General features: G+C 49.5%; 1 protein-coding gene across 4 annotated transcripts; it reads left to right on the forward strand.

Annotated features, from left to right (window-relative positions):
- Positions 1–2,954: 2,954 nt before the first annotated feature.
- SLITRK3 (SLIT and NTRK like family member 3) lies at positions 2,955–19,183 on the forward strand. Of its 4 annotated transcripts, XM_051626272.1 has the most exons (4): positions 2,955–2,980; positions 5,213–5,357; positions 6,292–9,324; positions 16,669–19,183. In XM_051626272.1, the coding sequence occupies exon 3, from the start codon at positions 6,310–6,312 to the stop codon at positions 9,118–9,120; it is 2,811 nt and encodes a 936-aa protein (XP_051482232.1). In that variant the 5' UTR covers positions 2,955–2,980; positions 5,213–5,357; positions 6,292–6,309; the 3' UTR covers positions 9,121–9,324; positions 16,669–19,183. The 4 variants fall into 4 exon arrangements, with proteins under 4 accessions (XP_051482232.1, XP_051482233.1, XP_051482230.1 ...); XM_051626273.1 differs by lacking the exon at positions 5,213–5,357 and having other exon boundaries at positions 2,957–2,980; XM_051626270.1 differs by lacking the exons at positions 2,955–2,980; positions 5,213–5,357 and adding an exon at positions 4,496–4,653.
- The last annotated feature ends 265 nt before the right edge of the window (positions 19,184–19,448 follow it).

Here is a 19,448-nt window from a genome sequence, read left to right on the forward strand (position 1 = left end):
CTGAGCAACCAGCAACAGGCTGAAGGTACCTTAGGGCCTCCTGCAGCTCCCCTGGAAGTCAAAAGAAGGACTGAGCCCTGGTCTGAGCTCTCATAGTCCAAATCTCATCCTCCAGCAGTCAATGAAACCTTTGCATTGACTTGAGGGGGCCAGGACAGCCCTCTGCATCAAACTCGGATCCCCTGGATAGGAGTCTGAACTGTTGATACCATAGCAAGAGAGGTCGTGGTCCCTAAAACACTGTAAGGAAAATACAGCTGGGATTTTAACAGAAATATTATCTTCCAAAGAGTGATTGTAGGCAAATTCCACCTCATAATTTTGTTTCTTTGTCTACTTGATGTGAACTAAATAACAGAGAGGGGAAAAAGAAGTTAATCTTCATGAACTGCTTCAGTAACTGCTACTCAGAGAAGAATCTATTCTGATTTTCCTCTATCGACATTCTCAAAACCACTAAAATGTCTCAGTTTGAACTATTTATATTGTACAAAACCAGGAATATTTGAAAGGTGTTTTTTTTTAAAAAAAAAAATCAGGGGTGGGAACAATAATCTCAATTTTAAATATATTTATCAGAACACACCAGCCAAATGGAAATCCCATGAGGCATCACCATGAGCAGTGAAGGAATTTTAAGCCAAGCTCAGCTTTGAACCCAGCCCAGGCAGACAAATGGTGTTCCCAGACATCTGCCTCTCACAGCCTGTGCAGTCAGGAACGCTCCTGCCCACGACCACTCTGCCTGCTGAGGAGTTACAGCACTGTGTTTTCCATATCCCAGCACTCTGGCCTTTCCTTCTAACTGAGGGATGTCCACGTTACATTGACAAGGCCCTCAAGGGCAGGGTTCCCCCCAGGAAGCCCTCCCCAGCCACGGGCCTTGCTCTGCACCCCAGCAGGGGCACAGGAGCATCTCTCCAGGGAGCACCCTGATGGCTGCTCTCCCACAGGAGGACATGTGGCTTTTGTGTCACAGATTAATCAGCACCACAGCCTGCTTGTGCCTCTCTGCTCCCGTTCCCACACGGGGGTTCCCTCATGTTGACCTGCCCCCATCCATGGCAGCTTTTAGTGCAAGTGGGAGGTGATCCCCCCACCTTGCTGCCAGTGAGCTGGGTGTGAGGGCACAGCAGGAGCTGGCCTGGCCAGGGCTTTTGGCACAAACACAGCTGGAGCCCAGGCACTGGCTGCATCTGAAACCCCTCAGTCCTCAGATCCAGAACCTCTAAACTACTCCCTTGCCTCCACAAAACAGAGCAAGCCAGGAAGCAGCTCCCATCTATAATAATTACAAGAGAGTTTCCCTTGCCCTTGTGCTATTTATTGCTTTTGCCCTTACCATAGATTGCTTGAGACAGAAGAGACTATTAAAGATCAAAATATTTCTTTCTGGACAGCCTTGAGCAGAAAACTCCCTCTTTCTCTCAACCATTGCCACTTGTGTAGGAAAGGGAAGGGGCTGGTTGACACTGCAGACTGAACGAGGCATTAAACGACCGCGCTCGGTGGCTGCAGTGGGGGAACAGTCACCTCCCGTGCAAACATAATGCTGTGCCCACACTTTGGGAAAGGTGCAGTGCTTCTTCGAGGATCCTTTTCTAATTTGTCACAAAAGTTATCCGTGGCATCTCTCTCCCCCTTATTTTCACGAGGCTGCCACGGGGGGAAAGGTGCATTTCGGTAATCACAGCTGAGGCTGGAAAGAGGCAGCCGGGAGGGCACCTGCCGCCTCCCGCTCTGGTGACATGCAGCTTCCCTGGCTCCAGGGCTCCAGGACAGGGCTTTGCAAGGAAATAGCTCACTTGCCAATAATAATGATTATTATTAATAACCGAGTGACGTCCTAATCTTGGTTACATCAGTCTGCCATACCCTTAGCCAGGGCTCCTGCCAATCACTCTCACACAGCTCCTGTTCTCAGCAGGTTGTGTCGGCGAAAGGAGCAGAGGCAGAAACAGCCCGGAGCTGCTTGGGCTGGAGGGAGAGGTGGGGGCACCGCCCGGGGTGACCCCCATCTCCCGGCTGGGGGACGAGGGGACACAGGCCTTCCACCTGGCCAAACGCAGGGCGAGTTGAGATCTCCTCGTGTAGGAGGCACACAGGGAGGTGAGGGGAGTTCCCCTTTCTGCCCCCCTAGGACACCCCGCGGGGTAGCCCCGAGGCACAGCCGGGCAGTGGGCACAGGGGTCCCTTGGGACCTGCAGCCGGCCCTGCCTGCGGGCGGGGGTCCCGCCGCCATCCCCCAGGAGCCCCGCAGCCATGGCTGATTTGCATTCCAGGGCCATCCCCTCCCAGCCTCCCCCCGCCCCCTCTCCCTTCCAACTCCCCCTCCCACCCGCAGCCCTCCCTCCTCCTTTCCCCAGCCCATCTGCAAAACTCGGAGGCAGGAGCCCTGAAAAGCATGACGAGGGGTGGCATTTCGGAAAGTTGCCTGCCGGGAGGAGCGGCAGGGCAAGGTCAGGGCAGGATGGCTGCATCCTCCCCGCCCCGCCCCGCGGCCCCGCATCGGGGGGCAGCTGCGCCCCGCACCCCGGAACACAGTGGGGTGCAAGGGGGGGGTGCGTGTGCGTAGATCGTTCCTCTGAGTCGCTGCCAGAGCCTCTGTGCGAGCTCGTTACAAGAACAAACTGTTACGATTTCCCCTTTCGCCCTTTTTCTCCGCCTCCCCCCCTTTTTTTACTATTTCATGGAAGGGGGGTGCCAGGTGCACGCTGCCTGCCGGCCCCCCATGTTGCTCCCGCGTCAGGAAATGAATGATGCGGCAGTTTAATTAGGAGGGAGCGGTGCGTCCATATTGCACGGGTGAAGGAGAGCTTCAGAGGCTGGGAAAGATGATGCATGTCCGCGGGCGCGGAGGCAGCGCCCCTGCCCGCGGAGAGCGCGGCGGAGGGGGCAGGATGCCGCGGGCACCCTCGGGCTCTCCCTCCCGCACCTACAGCTTTGCCCGCCAACTTTTTGCTCCCGAGCCGCGGTTCCAGTTAAGTCTCCTCCCGGCCGAGTCACCCCGGGCGTGCGGGGAGTTGGGTAGAAGGCGCGGGGACGCGCGGAGGGTTCCGCGGGGTGTCCCGGCGGTGCTGCGGAGGATGTTCCGCGGGGTCACCCACCTCCCGCGGGGCACGCAGCCCCTGGGCCCCGCTATGCGTGGAGATGCGCGCATCTGCGTGCCCGGGGATGCGTTACGCGCACTTGGTGATGTGCGTGTGTCCGCAGGCTTGCGCGGGTGCGGACATGTGCGGACGGCTGGGATGCCAGCCGCATCTCGGGGGGCACCTCCCTGCCCTGCCCGCGTCTCCCCCCCGAGTTCCCCCACGGCGCATCTCGCCCGCCAACTTTCAGCCACGGGCGAACCCGCGGAAGCTCCCGCTGAGCCCCTCTCTCCGCGGATCCGCCGCCCCCCGCGCAGCCCGGTTACCTTGCCTTGCGGCTCCCGGGAGGGCAGATACCAGCCGGCGGCGCTGCCCTCCGCGGGCGCGGCCCCTCCGCGCACATTCCGCGCTGACGAACGCGCCGGGTGGAAGGATGCGAAAGGTGCCGGGTCTCTCCCCCGAGGATTTTGGCTTTGGCTCCGCGGCGGGCGGGAGGCTGCTGGATCCTGGAGAGGCTGCGAGGCTGGAGCCGCGGCACCGGGACAGGAGGGAGGAAGGAGACAGGGAGGACGGAGGGACGAGGGCGGGGGGGCAGCCGGGACATCGCTGCCCCTCTTCGGGGCCCGCCGGGGTGCCCTCCTCCGCAGCCCCCGCCGCTCGGCTGGAGCCTGCAGAGCAGCTTTGATTTCCTCCAGAGTTGAGCTTTTTTTCTTTTTTTTTTCTTTCTTTTTTTGTTTAGAAAGGTGGGGAGGGGGGTGTGCAAATTGTGACCCATTCGGGCGGCTTTTTCCTCTCTGATTCTTCCTGCCTTTTTTTTTTTCTTCTTTTTTTTTTTTCTTTTTTATTTTCCTCCCCCATCTGCTCGTTTCCCACTTCCTCTCCTCTCTGCCAACCACCCCCCCTCCCTCCCTCCCTCTTGAAAAAAAAAAAAAGAAGAAAAAAAAAAATAGGCAGGGGAAAAAAATAAAAATGTATAGTCAGGGCTTCCCAAATGCGCGGCCCCGACCTGGTGCCAAGCGCGCCCCCTTCGTTTGTTCCCCTTCTTGAAGCTCATTTTCATGACGTGGAAAAGCCTGATCCAGGGCAACAACAACACCGCACACACACACACACACGCACGCACACACACACACACGCACACCCAGGGCGAAGGAGCGGAGCCCGAGCTCCGCCGCCGCGCCCCAGCCCTGCCGCTCCGCGCTGCCGGGGCCCGCGGAAGGCGGCGGCGCTGGAGCCTGCAGCAGCCCCTCTGCTCCCTCCCTCCTCCATTGAGTGTGCCAAACAGCAGCTCTGCATCCTAAAGAAGATCATTGAGGGGCTCATTGCATTCCCAGCACGTCTCAGGCTTGCTTCTTTTTTTTTTTTTTGCCTTTTTTTTTTTTTTTTTTTTTTTTTTTGCCTTTTGCCTCAGCTTCAGCAGGAGTAGAGAGAGAGGGAGAGAGACACAGAGTGGGAGAGACAGAGAGAAACCAGCAATCTTTAAACTCGAGCCTTTTTTTTTTTTCCCCTTCCCCTGTTTTTTTTTTTTTTGGTAACGATGTGCTAAAACCTCTCCTGCAAACCGGTAAGTACAACCTTTCTGGATCCTTTTGTTTCCGCCTAGGGTCAAAGACACCCCCCCCTCCCAAAAAGAGCTATAATAATCCTCGTTATTTTTCTTTTCTTTTTTTTTAATTACAGCCCTTGCAGAAGAGAAAGAACTTAAGTGGCTAATATTTTGCAAAGGAGACAGAGAGACTGATACTGCGATATAGCTCTGATTTCTCTCCCTTCTTCCCAATTAGATGCTGGTTTTAATTGCAGAGGGTATTTCTCTTCTCATGCTTTCAACCATCTCCTCTTTCCCACAGGGGAGGGTTTCATTTGCAAGTTGATCCTAAGGATTTCTGTTCCTCTGGCATTTCTCTCCCCTAAATGCGTCTTTCTGCTCTTAAGTTTGTGGATGGGGGGCAAAATTTTCTAGTTCTTGCACGAGGAAGGCAGAAAGGACCTTTTCTATGGAAAGATTAAGACTAAAAAGCAACGATCGCTCCGACTAATTCTAATGGGCATTTCAGAGATTCAAGGAAGGCTGCATCACCACCGTTATTATTACCATCCCTAGCTCTTCTCTGTGCCCATAGATTTAAAATATCTGGTGAAAGGAAGGGTGAAACCATATGTTGAAGGAGCTGCATCTCATTAGTACAGTATTATTTTCATCTGATTGGAGAAGAATGGTGTCTTCATTCGGAAGCGTATATAGTAGGATAGATAATTTATCGGCTGGTAAGTGTCAAGGTATTTTTTTTTTTCTTGCACTTTCAGCTTTCTAACCAGGTCTCCTGCTTGGTCCTGGGGGTGCAAAATACCCTAATCCAAGGCAGGCTGAGCGTTTCAATCCTAGGTGCCTCTTCAGCTGTCACTTCCTTTTAGATCTGATCGCATGGGCATGTGCTTTAGAAAGATTAATTATCTCTAAATGCTTTAATCAGCTAAAATTACTAATATGTGGTATGTATTTATCTGATAATATACCAGTTGCATTAATTCATCGGTGTGTTTGAAAGGGGGAGATTTTATTTTAAATCAGGGTTGTTAACCATTTACTATGTTCAAGCTGCTGTGGGGGTTTCTGAAGGGAACCGTTTTGCAGGGACATCAGCAAACCTTGCACATTCCTTTGAACTTGGGTATGGAATATATTGAGCTGGGAGGGAGAGAGATCCAAGGACTGAGATTCAATAACTTTGGGAGTTTGCATGTATGAAGGATGTAGTGCGACACTGGAGAAATCTACCACTGGTATTTCCCCCCATAGTCCAAGCAGGCTCAGATGGCTACAAAGCTGAAATTGCAAACAAGTACAAAATACTTGTAGTTCTAAACATGGGTCCTACAGTGGAAACCACGTAAAGATGCAACACGTTCAGCCTGTGTGCTCATGTCACTGTGTGGTCTGCATGTGCTGTCCTCTTTATAGGTGGCATTTACCAAATGGGGGGAAGAGGAGGCTGGTATCGCGTGATTAAACCTTCTAACATCTCCCAAGTATAAACCAGGGCAGGGCTCGCCCATCCGACACCCCTAGAGTTGGTTGTGAACATCAGTCCAACAGCTGCTGAACTTTCCAGGAGCCTAACAAGTCTAGCAGGTAGGGGCTTAGCAAAAGGAGTGGGGCAGGACAGAAGTACTGAAATCTGCATTTTTCTTCCTGTTGCAGTTTTGTAAACATCAACAAATGATGAAACCTTCCACGGCAGAGACACTTCATAAAGGAAGGATGTTGTGGATAATTCTTCTAAGCACAATTGCTCTAGCATGGACTACACCCATTCCCTTAATAGAGGACTCGGAGGAACTTGATGAGCCCTGCTTTGATCCATGTTACTGTGAAGTGAAGGAGAGCCTTTTCCATATACATTGTGACAACAAGGGATTTATAAATATTAGTCAGATAACAGAGTCGTGGTCGAGACCTTTTAAACTTTATCTGCAGAGGAATTCCATGAGGAAATTGTACACCAACAGTTTTCTTCACTTGAACAATGCTGTGTCTATTAACCTTGGGAACAATGCACTGCAGGACATTCAGACAGGGGCTTTTAACGGGCTCCGAGTTCTGAAGAGGTTGTATTTGCACGAAAACAAATTGGACATTTTCAGAAACGACACTTTCCTGGGCTTGGAAAGTCTGGAATATCTGCAGGCAGATTACAATGTCATTAAACGGATTGAAAGTGGGGCATTTCGAAACCTAAGTAAATTGAGGGTCCTTATCCTAAATGACAATCTTATCCCCATGCTTCCCACCAACTTATTTAAGTCTGTGTCCTTAACCCACTTGGACTTGCGCGGGAACCGGCTCAAAGTCCTTTCGTACCGCGGGATGTTGGACCATATTGGCAGGAGCCTGATGGAGATCCAGCTGGAGGAGAACCCGTGGAACTGTACGTGTGAGATCGTGCAGCTGAAGAGCTGGCTGGAGCGCATCCCCTACACCGCCTTGGTGGGGGACATCACCTGCGAGACCCCCTTCCACTTCCACGGGAAGGACCTGCGGGAAATCAAAAGAAGTAAGCTCTGCCCCATGCTGTCTGACTCCGAGGTGGAAGCCAGTTTGGGCATCCCTCAGCTGTCGTCCAGCAAGGAGAACGCATGGCCTACAAAGCCTTCCTCCATGCTGTCCTCCTTCCATTTCACCGCCTCCTCTGTTGAGTACAAAACATCCAACAAGCAGCCCAAACCCACCAAGCAGCCCAGGGCGCCCCGGCCTCCCCCCACATCCCGGGGCCTGTACCCGGGGCCGAACCAACCGCCCGTGGCTGCCTACCAGACCCGGCCCCCCATCCCCATCATCTGCCCTACCGGGTGCTCTTGCAGTTTGCACATCAACGACCTGGGCCTGACGGTCAACTGCAAGGAGCGAGGGTTTCACAACATCTCTGAGCTCCTGCCCAGGCCCTTGAATGCCAAGAAGCTGTATCTGAGCGGGAATTTGATCCAGAAAATCTACCGCTCCGATTTCTGGAATTTTTCCTCTTTGGATCTCTTACACCTGGGGAACAACCGGATCTCCTACGTGCAGGACGGAGCTTTCATCAACCTGCCCAATCTCAAGAGCCTCTACCTGAACGGCAACGACATCGAGCGGCTCACGCCGGGCATGTTCCGGGGCCTGCAGAGTTTGCATTACCTGTACTTCGAGTACAACCTGATCAGGGAAATCCAGCCGGCAGCCTTCAGCCTCATGCCCAACCTGAAGCTGCTCTTCCTCAACGACAACCTGCTCCGCACCCTGCCCACCGACGCCTTCGCCGGCACCTCCCTGGCCCGCCTCAACCTGCGCAACAACCACTTCTTGGCGCTGCCGGTGGCCGGGGTGCTGGAGCACCTTCACGCCATCGTCCAGATCGACCTGAAGCTCAACCCTTGGGACTGCACCTGCGAGCTGGTGCCGCTCAAGCAGTGGCTGGAGGCCCTCAGCTCGGTCAGCGTGGTGGGCGAGGTGCTGTGTGCCAGCCCCGAGCGCTTGGCCCGCAGAGACCTCCGCTCCCTGGAGCTGGCGGCCCTCTGCCCCGCCGCCCTCCGCCCTCCCGCCGCCGCCTCGCCGCCCGCCGCCCCGCCGCCCCCCGCCGCCACCGGCCCCGCCGCCTACGAGCTCCCGCCGTCGCCCGCCGTCCCGCTCTCCGTCCTCATCCTCAGCCTCCTGGTTCTTTTCTTCTCCGCCGTCCTGGTGGCCGCCGGGCTGTTCGCTTTCGTGCTGCGCCGGCGGCGGAGGAAGCTGCCGTTCCGCGGGCCGCGGGGAGAGGCGGTCGAGCTGGGGGGGGTCCCGCTGCGCTGCCCGCGGCTCTGCGAGGAAGGGGGCGGCGAGGGGGGCGGCGGGGGAGCCGGGGGCGAGCGCTCCCCGGAGAAGGCACCTCCGGCGGGCCACGTCTACGACTACATCCCGCACCCGGTGACCCAGATGTGCAACAACCCCATCTACAAGCCGCGGGAGGAGGAGGAGGAGGCGGCGGGCAGCGGCGGGGGGGAGGCGGCCGAGCTGCTGCGGGGCCCCGGCGATCGCTTCGCAGCGGCCGCCGCCGCGCAGGAGCCGGGCAGCAACTACCGCACCTTGCTGGAGAAGGAGCAGGAGTGGAGCCTGGCCGTCTCCAGCTCGCAGCTCAACACCATCGTGGCCGTCCACCCCCAGCACCCCGCGGGCGGAGGGCTGGCGGCGGGGGCCGGCGTGCTCGGGGTCGGGGGGGCGGCGGCGGCGGCGGGAGGTGCCCCCCGGGACCGCGACCGCCCCCCGCCCTGCGCCGTGGGCTTCGTGGACTGCCTGTACGGCACCGTGCCCAAGTTGAAGGAACTGCACGTCCACCCCCCTGGCATGCAATACCCGGACCTCCAGCAGGACGCCAGGCTGAAAGAAACCCTTCTCTTCGCGGCCGGCAAGGGCTTCTCAGACCACCAAACCCCCACAAGCGAATACCTCGAGTTAAGGGCCAAACTCCAAACCAAGCCGGATTACCTCGAAGTCCTGGAGAAGACCACGTACCGGTTCTGACCGCCGCCCCGCCGCCCGCCCCGGCCCCGCCGCCCGCGAGCAGAGGATGCAGCTGTGTGCTCTCCCCGCCAGATGTGCGCTGCGGGGAAGGGCCGCTCTCAGACCAGTGATCGATGAAGTGCCTTCGCAGACTTTTGCCAGCAGATGTTAATCAATCATTATTTTTTATACCGAAACTGAGACTTTGACTGTGCCATGTCTAAGGTATATTATTATTCTTATTATTATTATTATTATCGGGGGTCTTTGCATTGATCCTGATTAAGTAAGTTCTATGTGTGTCTTTTTTTTTGTTTGTTTGTTTCCTTTTCGTATTTATTTTCCATTTCTGTTGCAGTAAACTTCCTTTATATTTTCCCTTGGAGGGGAGGGGAGGGAAGGTGGCATTTCGTGGCTTGCTTTCTTCTTGCCCATCACGGCACAGATTCTGTACATTTATTTAAAAAAATAATAATAATAATAATAATGCAAAGAAGCAAACGAGCGCAGTTTGCTGCATGCCTGGAAACTGCAAGAGGGAAGGGAGAGGAGGGTCTTGCTCGAATGTCTCACTCTTGTCTCTCTCCCTCCCTCGCACGCACACTCGCCCTCACCGCCACCCCTGCTGCCAGCCCGGCCCCTCCGCGGCCAGTGGGACCCTGCTCCCGCCTTGCGCGGGGGCGGGAGCTGCGCGGAATCCCGTGGGCTGAGGGAAGCCACCCAGAGCCCAGCAGCCCAAAAGATGTCACCACGTGGCGCACACACCTAGGGGATGCTCAGTGACACTTCATCATGATGCCATGGTTCTTTGGAGGACATCCGCACTTTCCCAATAAAAGCCACATGCAAATACACAGAAAAGGGAGGAGGAAAACAACAACAAAAACTACTGGGCACCTATCACTAACAGCTTTGTAGGAAGCACTTTTAACGTTTTCTCTCATACATACCTACACGCACACGCACACACACACACCAAGGTTCAACAATGTGCATATATTTATTCTGTAATTTCAAGTGAATATAAATTGTAAAGGTAATGTTTAATCATTGTACAGTGATGCGTCTGGTATAGCTTTCCTAATAAAACGTTTTGAAAAAAAATGCATATATATATATATATATATATAAAGACCATATATATATATATAGGAATACGAAGCTTGAACCTGAAACTGAAGCTTCCTCCTACTGAGATTTGCTTCCCCCCCCTTAACCTTGAGAGCTATTTTACTAATAACAGTTCAATGCACTGTGATGTTTAACAGAGAAAAACCCTGTACAGCTTCTCTTGCCAAGATACCACCCAGGACTTTCACAAATCCGGTTTACAATCTGCGTTCCCACGTCGCACTGACCTTTGGGGCAGTTCCCGGTGTATTTCAGAAACGGGCTGCAAAATTAAGACCACGTCCCGGGGTGGCGGTTCCTGCAGGAGCCTTTGCTGGGGACGGCTCTGGTGCTCGCAGCAACTGCGAAGTGAGCAGTGGAAGGAGGAAATTAAAGAGCAGTTCCATTTTGGGAAAGGGTGAAGCGAGCTGGAAAAGGGATCCCGAGGGTTCCGCTCACCCGGCCTTCCCCCTGCTGCCCCGCGTGCCCGTCTGCTCCCCGCTGGCACTGGGGCGTGACCAAAGACGATCGGATTGCCCTTCCCGGGGAGGTCCCGGCTGGTATCTTGTCCCGGTTGGTATCTTGTCCCCGCCGGTACCGTGTCCCCGCCGGTACCGTGTCCCCGCCGGTACCGTGTCCCCGCCGCCTCTTGTCCCCGGGCCGCGCCGGCAGCGCGAGGCTCCGCTTGCCCGCCAGGTGGCGCTGCAGCCCCAGCGCTGGCGGTGGGAGCGCGGGGAGGCCGGGCCCGGGCTGATCCCATCCCGGCCCCATCCCGGCCCCATCCCGGCCTCATCCCGGCCTGGACCCGCTCCCGGACCCGCTCCCAGCCCCCGCCCGCCCTGCTGAATGTATCCCCCGGGCGCCTTATACCGGGGCAGGCGGGTCGGCGAAGGGGAGAGCCCGTAGCCAGGCGCTGTGTCTCCCAGGCGCTTCCCTAAAGACTTTGAAATTCAGAGTTTTATACAGAAATATTGAATATGTCTATACATGCGATTTGTCTTAACAGAACAGCAGTAACGGGAATTGATCCAGCTGAACTGGGAGCTGGGTTAGGCGATCTTTCAGGTCCCCTCCAACCCGAACCATTCTGTGAATCGTGGTTGTTCTTCCCCGCTGTGTCACAAAGGTGTCCCCAGGGCAACTCTTCTGGTTGTTTTTCGGGGTCTAAGGGTCCCTGTCTCCTGTGTGGAGCAGGGCAGGGGTGGCCGGAGCACACGCCCGGCGCGGTGTCACCTCAGACCCAGCAAACCCTTCCTTCCTCTTGGGCAACGACTTGATTCCAGCCAGCACAAGGTGTGGAGACAAACCCATAAATGCTTGTTTTCACCCCAAGCGTTGCTCTTCATAGCTTCAACGAGTATGTTTATGCAGGTTTTGGGGTTTTTTTGGTCACTCTGTTGTGGAGAGGCATCTGGGTGTGACAGCAGTAATCTCCTGAGCCTTGGTAGTAGCTGTGTGTGTGTTTTGAGATGGAGGGACAGCTCCAAATCAGCTCCGTAACATTGGTAAAAAAATATTATGCATTTGGAATTCCCAGAGTCCTCTGTTGAGTTGGTAATGTTTGTTACTACTGCCTTCAGCTCTAATCTGTCGCGATTTGTTCATTTGATTTTTATTTCTCCAAATGGATAGCAGAAGAGCATGCACGTGTTGAAAGTAATAAACATCAAAGTGCAAAGGCCAGATCCTTCTTGTGATCATCATAATAATTACATTGATAAGGCGACGTGCAAGTAACTGCGTGGAGCTGTGTACATCAGGTTAAAGTACAACCCCTAGTGAGAGTGGTGCTGTATACATTTGGCAATGTCATCAAACCCCCAAGTGTTCATACTTGTATCCAAATATAGTAAAGCCAGTTGCAAATGCTGTTTATATTTTAATTAAACTGCAGAAAGGCAAGAGAATTCCAACATAACTATAGGTAGTAACCTCACCCGCGAATGGTGGGGAAATCTATTTATTCAGTGGAAATAAATTTGTTCAATGAGAATGGAAAACTTTTTTTTTGTATTAAAAGAGATAATTTTTGGCTTACGTTGAGTTATTTTTCTTTACTTGTGTAGGAAACTTCCTTGTGTACTGGAATCATTTGGGGATGATTCACTCTGGAAGTGGTGACAGTATTTAGCTGTGATATCTGATGTGTGTTATGATGATTTCTGTTTTGCTATTTCATTGTGCTGAGCTGAGGCTGAGTGGGTGGCAGCATTACTTTCCACTGCAGGAAACAAAAGTGGATCCATCATCTCTCATCTGTGACGGGCAACTCTTCTCATGCTTCAATCTGGGTTACTCCTAATTAATAGGGAGTATTAATGATAATTATATCATTATCAGCAGTATTATTGGTAGCATTAATGATCTTGGGAAGGAATCCAATAAAGTCAAATGATCTGCATTTATATTAGAGCTGTTTGATGGGATACTAATTTAAATAAATAGATATATTTTTAGCTTATTTCCTTATTGTACAAGTATCTGGTATCAGCTCCAGCAGTTCAGCCTGTGGCCGTGCCCAGAACCTGGCAGTAAATCTTTCATCATGTGGGGTTTTTTTATTAACTCATGGACTATATTCAAAATTCTTCCAACAGGTTGGAAAAGAAAAAGAAGTCCAGGTAAGTCCCAGTTGTAGCTGGTAATGACTGCAGACAGGAAATCAGCAAGATTAATAATAATGGTGCTTAATTATTGGTGCTCTTTCCTATTTCCTGGATACTGTCATTGGTGTTACCACCATATTCTGCCTGGGTTAAAGGATTTGTTTGAGACTTGGAAATTGCTTCATGGATCTCTTGACCCTGCCAATAGTGAGAGAAAGATGTTAATTTTGGTGGTATGAATGATAATCTGAATTCTGGAAAGGAATCCCTCTCTGAACGTGTTGCCTCTGGTTAGAAGAATATTTCAGACAGGTCATTCGTGTTGAGGTTCAGTGGCCGTGACCTAAGCTGTGGTAACTCAGGGTTTTGTCAGAGACCTTTCCAGACAAAACCACGTTTGATCATGTGGTTGCAGCTGATCTGGTTTTAAGCTAGAAGTGGGCAGATATGGTCAACATGTTTTCCTGGCCTAAACTTGTTCAGCAACAGGACAGAAAGATCTCTAGAAAAGGTCAACGTGCAACACTCTGCATTTCTGGAGCACTAAGGTGCAAGCAGTAGCTCATGAGTGCTGTGCCCCTTCTGCCTTGGTCAAGTACCCACTTCACATGAACTTGACACAAATAAGACACGATAAATTGGCATTAGGTATAGCAGACATGTTCAGGTGAAAACAGTGTGCAGAATTTGGCAGGAAGTTTGGAAGTTCTTTGCTTATCTACATTACTCAACCAAAGAATACGACTTCTGGCCATGCTCCAGTCACTTAGGTGTGAACTCGTTCCAGAGTTGTTCTTCTTCCAAAGGCATTTGCTTTTACAAGGTGGATTTATGTATGCTTGGAAATCAGGCTGCTGTGCATTGCATATTCCTAGTGTCTCAGTTTTCCAAGGCTTGCTTCTAAATCTGACTTCCTTGTAACTGAGTTTCACAGCGAATTTATGTGTGGCTTATACAGTGCAACCCAGTTGTTTCCATGGGAGAAATGTAGACTAAATTCACCTGATAAGTAGTTTCACAACTTCTTCATACTAACAGCTCTTTGTACAAAAATATGCTATTTTTAAGACTTTGTAATGCTGATGTGAGTGGAAATACATATTTTTTGGCACTTCTTGAAAAAAAATTCTGGTTTGTTCTGGCAAAGGTAGCTAGGCTCCAATTTGAAGCCTCTTTGATTTAGTGGAAAAAGTGGAATGTGCTTGGAACAAACCCTCGTGTGGGGATGGTTTGGAAGCCTAATTCTGCTCCCTCGAAGCCCATGATTAAATACCACGTTGCTGCTCAGTTTTAATCAACAAACTCAAATGAAGAGCAAAGTCTGATCTCAGAAAATTACAACATATTAAGTGGATTCAAGTCTTTTGAGACAAGTGCTCCAAGTGATTATTTCAGAATAAAACAGGGAACAGTAGCGAGAAAACAATTTTGCTGTCACTTTAGTAATTTCTCTGATTGACCTCATTCACCAATTACCCAAGCAGACTTAAGTGCTTTTTATTTTAAAATAGGATCACCTACATAAAGACAAATATGAATGTGTCTCAGTGGATTCTAGAAATGTGAAAATTAGTACCAGAGTTTAGACCTATTGTCATAGGTAGCCAACAAGATTAGTAATGTAACCATCACAAATTCTTGGAAATGCTTTAGTAGTATTATCTTTTTCTTTAAAAGAACATTAACAGGCACTGACAACTCTGTTTTATATCATTTTTTTGAGTTTTGTTTCATAGTTTCCCACTTTTGGAATTATGTACTTCTACTTTACTTATGTTTAGGTTGTTTGGAGGAGCCTGGGGGCTTGCTGATGAAAGCATTTGCTTTGCTGCACATGGTGTTCCCCAGAAGGCTACTGGGATGGAATGCTGTAGGTTACCTTTGATCCCTGGGAAATTGTTTGGAAAGCCTCCCTGGTGGTGGCGTTTTCTCTGTTAATTTGGTTGATATTGTGGTGTTTTTCAGCACACTGTCAGGTGGCTCATTTCTGTGGAAAAATGACAGGAGAAGGCTTGGAGGACCAGAGCCACAGGCATTGCTGTGGGAATTCCCCATCCCACAGCCGGCCTGGGTAGTCTCTGCATATTGGATGTTGCATCAGTCTTTGTATTTTTGAAAATTAATGTTGTTAATCTGAAGTGTGGGGCTATTTTCAGACATTATGAACATGTATGTATATGCAATACTAAGATGTTGGGTGCCTTAAAAAGAATGGAGGATAGTAGAGGGTTTAGCACAATATGAAATACTGATAACTCAGTCGTATGTCACATCCTGAATCTTCACTGTCCATTTACTTTTTTTTAACAACTGTATTTTTCTAGTAGAATTTTATAAATCTCTCAAGAATATCCTATATATTTGATGACTTCTGGAGAATTGTTTTAGCTTAGCCAAGGGTCAGATCTCCCTGACTTTAGGAATTCAAAGAGGTGTCACTAACTGCGGCAGAATATTCCTGTCCCTGGCAGGGCAGTTTGGACTGTTGTGGCACGGGGCCACTAAGGGAGGTTCTCTGTAGGAACATGATTTTGCAGTAGGGATTGACTAATTTCAGTCAGGAGTTCCTGAATTGTGATAAATCACTGTTGGGTTGGCAGAGACCTGAAACGTGCTGTGGTGGCACTGCCATCCCATCTGCTGGTGGTGGGACTTGTTACCATTGCTGATGGCAGCTCCTGTAGCAGTAATACCAAAAAAACCCACAACCAACCAAACAAAACCCAGAAAGTTTAGGAGTCTTTCTCCTGTCTCAAGTTAGCAACTTTCCCCAAATGTTATAGTGCCATTAGCATACAGATTATGGGAAAATGTGGGGGTTTTTTTTTACTTCCCTCAGCTTTCCTTTGCTTTTCTGGAGAGAGTAGCTGGTTTAGATGTTAAAGAATTGTGAGAATGTATTTATTAAGATTTTTCTGACTGTGCTTCTATAAAATTAATTCAATCTATCACAACACTGTCCTGAACTGAGATGGGTTTTCCAGAAAGCTTCACAAACCTTTGGTTTTGTATTTGGTCTCAAAGTATATGTGTGTGTATATATATATTTATATCTTTGTGTATATATATATATATATGTCCATTATCTGAATAATCATTGAACTGAAAGTCTGCCATTGAATTCCAAGGCTTTGGCAATCAAGGCTAATTAGTAGGTTGGTTGTTGTGGGTTTTTTCCCCCATTATTGTTTGGTTTGATGGTGTTCAGAGTATGACTTGAGAGAGGAAAACATTGCAGCGTGAAAATTCTCATCAAAGAATACTTTTTAACAAGATTTTCAAATTTACTTCTTTCTTTTCTTTTCTTTGGAGAATGAAAGAGCTATGCTCAAAGGAGCACAGGAATTGTCACTCAGGCTTAGAGCTGAAATGTGTTCACTGTGATGTGTCCTCTCATTCCTGAGAGTGCCCAGGACTCAAAGGAAGATGTAAGGAATTCCCAGTAGTGAGATTATGGGGTCAGATGTGGCCAGGTACCTAATCTGCTCCACCATTTGCTCCTGCCCTGAGCAATCAGGGATCTGGGGTGTTGCACCACTGGAGGCACTGGTCCTGTGTGCCCAGGGAGCAGGGGAGTGCTGAGCACTTAGACAAATCATGTTGGAGTCTTTCTGTGAGAAATGAACTTTAAAAAACTGGATGTCAGTAATGGATGTTGGCCATTTTTAAAAGTTTACCTCTGCTCTTTGGAAAACTCACTCAGAGTTTCTCTGGTGTTGTTAAACTGCCATATGAGGGCACATCTGATCAGTCTGCGTGAAAACCCTGCTGAGAAAGATGTGTAGCTAATGAATTCTTCTTAATCAGAGAGCATCATTTCTTGTGGCATCACTTCTGTTATGTTTTCTTGCAGTGACCAAAAACCTGGCCGCTTTGGAAAGTGGATAGTATTGGCAAGAAAAGAAATATGGCAAGTAAAGGTATTTTTTAGATCCAGTTTGTGTTAGTGTTTTCTTTAAAGAAAGGGCAAGTCACAGCTATTGCCTCCTTGTTCTGCAGCCCTCACTGAGAATAACTAAAGGCACTAATTAAGGCAGAGTCAGTCATTGTTCCCTTTGAGTTTAATTCTCCCCTTTCGTTTTAAACTGACACAGTCAGAAATGTGGATGGATCTAATGTATGTGTATATATATATATATATTGCTCCTGTGAGCAATGAGGGGCCATGATACTACAGGCAGTGATGCTGGGAGGAATGGCATTGGCATGGCTGGGAGAAGGGTTAAGCTGTGGCAAGTGGGAGCTGTGCCAAGGCTAACAGTGCAAACAGCACCTGGACGTTCAGCATCTGGCTGGGTCAGAGCCAGTCAATAACAACATGCAATTCTTGTTGAAACCTCTCTTTTTAGAGCAGGTAAACAAACAACTCACAGAATCCTGTTTTCCCTGCTTTTGGCCCAAATTCTCAGCCAGCTTGCAGGTTGCTGGCATTCTCAACATGGCTTTTACCTGTCTGCATGCACGGGTAGTCATTTGGCTGGCAGCAAGTTCGAGCACCTGGGTTTGCACATCGACCGTGGGCCTGAAGTGGAGACCAATTGCAAACACAGTTATCTCTGTTGGGTTTTTCTAGAGAGTGGTGTTTTGCACCTCAAGACTTCAGTCTGTAAGCTGTACCAGCTGGATTGCCTTCCTGTCCCTCCACTGCCTAAGCAGCCTCCCGAGGTTAGCCGTGGTGGGATGACATGCCTTGTGCTTTGCCAGCCCCTACAAGCCAGCCAAAGTCTGTTTCAGCCTTCAGAGCACAAGAGACTGGTAAGGTGGATCTCTTGACAGGTGTGCATCAGGGAGAAGGAGGAGATGGTCCGTTTGCAGCAGCCTAGAATGAGGTGCTGTTAACTCAAGGCAGGAGTAACTGCCTCCCATGTCATTACGGCTGCTGGAAGAGGGTGGCTCATGTTTGAAATGGAAACGCTGGAACCAAGAATGTACAGGATTTACATACACACTGTGTGTCTATGTGTGTATACATGTGTATATATATGCTTTCATGTTGAAGTGTAGAAGTTGGTTTTTGGAAAGTTCCAGGAGATTCAGGTCTGTGGCTTGCTTTGGACTGTTATTAAAATAAAACTGGGGACATTTTGGTTATGGAGCTAAAAGTAGATGCATTGAGACCTACATTCTTAATGTAGGTCAGTGGAGGCACTTCTCAGACAGACGAGCATTTTGGACACCTCAGCAGCGTGTTGCATCTCCTAGGATAGTAGATAGTTAGTAGAGGCAGTGCAGAAACTGCTGCATCCCAAGTCATTCAGAAAGGTTGCCAAGTTTGTCAGGAACCAGAATGGCAGAATAATGAGGATTATATTTCATTTGGGATGGAAAGGCAACTGTGGGAAGTTCAGCAGAGCAACTCAGATCATCTTGGCTCCATGGGGGAGGGAGAATGTATAACTGGCTGGCTAAAAAGAAGCAAGCTGTGAGTGCATTTGTGTGTATGTCTGTATTTATATATATATATATGTATATACAAATCTGTGTATATAACACTGTGTGTAGATATGTAAGTATGTATATGCCTACAATGTATAATATGTGTAACTACAGATATGTATACATGTATAGAAATTTATATTTCTCTATATAAATAGTCATGCAACTATGGGAAATAACATTTCAACAGTGTGTCCTTTCCATGGCAACTCAACAAAAAGCTGCTTCCGTTAATATCACATGGGCCCAGATGTCTTAAGTTATCTTTTCTATGTAGAAAGGAGTGTTGCTTAGAGGTTGAGCACAAACCTGGAAGGTTTTTACTATTCCAGAGGACCTGAGTAAGTTATTAGCTGCTCCACAGCTGCTCTACATTTGTGAAATTAAGTGGTGACCAAAATGACTTAGGGCTGGTTTTAAAGGCAAGGGAAGGTGATTGCTGACTGCTTTGGGAAGCTCTGTCAAGCTCCCAGGGTTTCCCTGCTGAAATAACCATGCTAGGAATTGTTCCAGTTTGCTGTTAGTGTTCCAGCTAATGCTAATGGCTTCTGAACAGAGGAAAAAAAAGATTAATTTCCTGCTCCAGAGTAAGTTATCTGAAGTCTTATTACTCTGACTTGCTGATGTATGGATTTCCATTTTGGGTTAGGATACTTGGCTGTAATCTGAACTCGGTGAATGTCCAGTTCAGGATGTGTCTTCTGTGTTATAATTGATTTCAAATAGTTTTGCTTCATCATCAGAACAAGCTATACCTTAATTCATGATAAGCTCCAAGAATTTCTCAGCTGGAAACCCATTCCTATCAGTATGAATCTTGCACTTGCCTTCAGTGGGGTTGAGTCAGACCAGAGTGTTTCAGTAAGTGCTGACATCAAAACAGTCTTGTAGCTGTGCAACTATGAACTAAAATTGTAATTTTGTAATAAAAGTGAGCCTAAAAACTGCTTACTAGTTATGTATTCTGTGGTTATGGCAGCTTTCTATCAATCAGACCTTCCTGAGGTGAGGGCTTTGGTTTTGTGCTGTGGTGAGTTTTGCCCCTGATTTGAGCTGGAAGCGGCTCAGCCCCTGGAATAACGCACCAGGCACGCGCCGCCCTGGGAAGGAAGGAAAAGCTGCACAGGAATGATCTCTGGCAGCATTCCCTGAGTCCTCAGCCCTGAAGGGATGGCTGGACACTCCATTGCCACAGGT

This window comes from Apus apus, chromosome 8 (assembly GCF_020740795.1).
Source record: "Apus apus isolate bApuApu2 chromosome 8, bApuApu2.pri.cur, whole genome shotgun sequence".
In the NCBI taxonomy this organism is placed as follows: Eukaryota; Metazoa; Chordata; class Aves; order Apodiformes; family Apodidae; genus Apus; species Apus apus.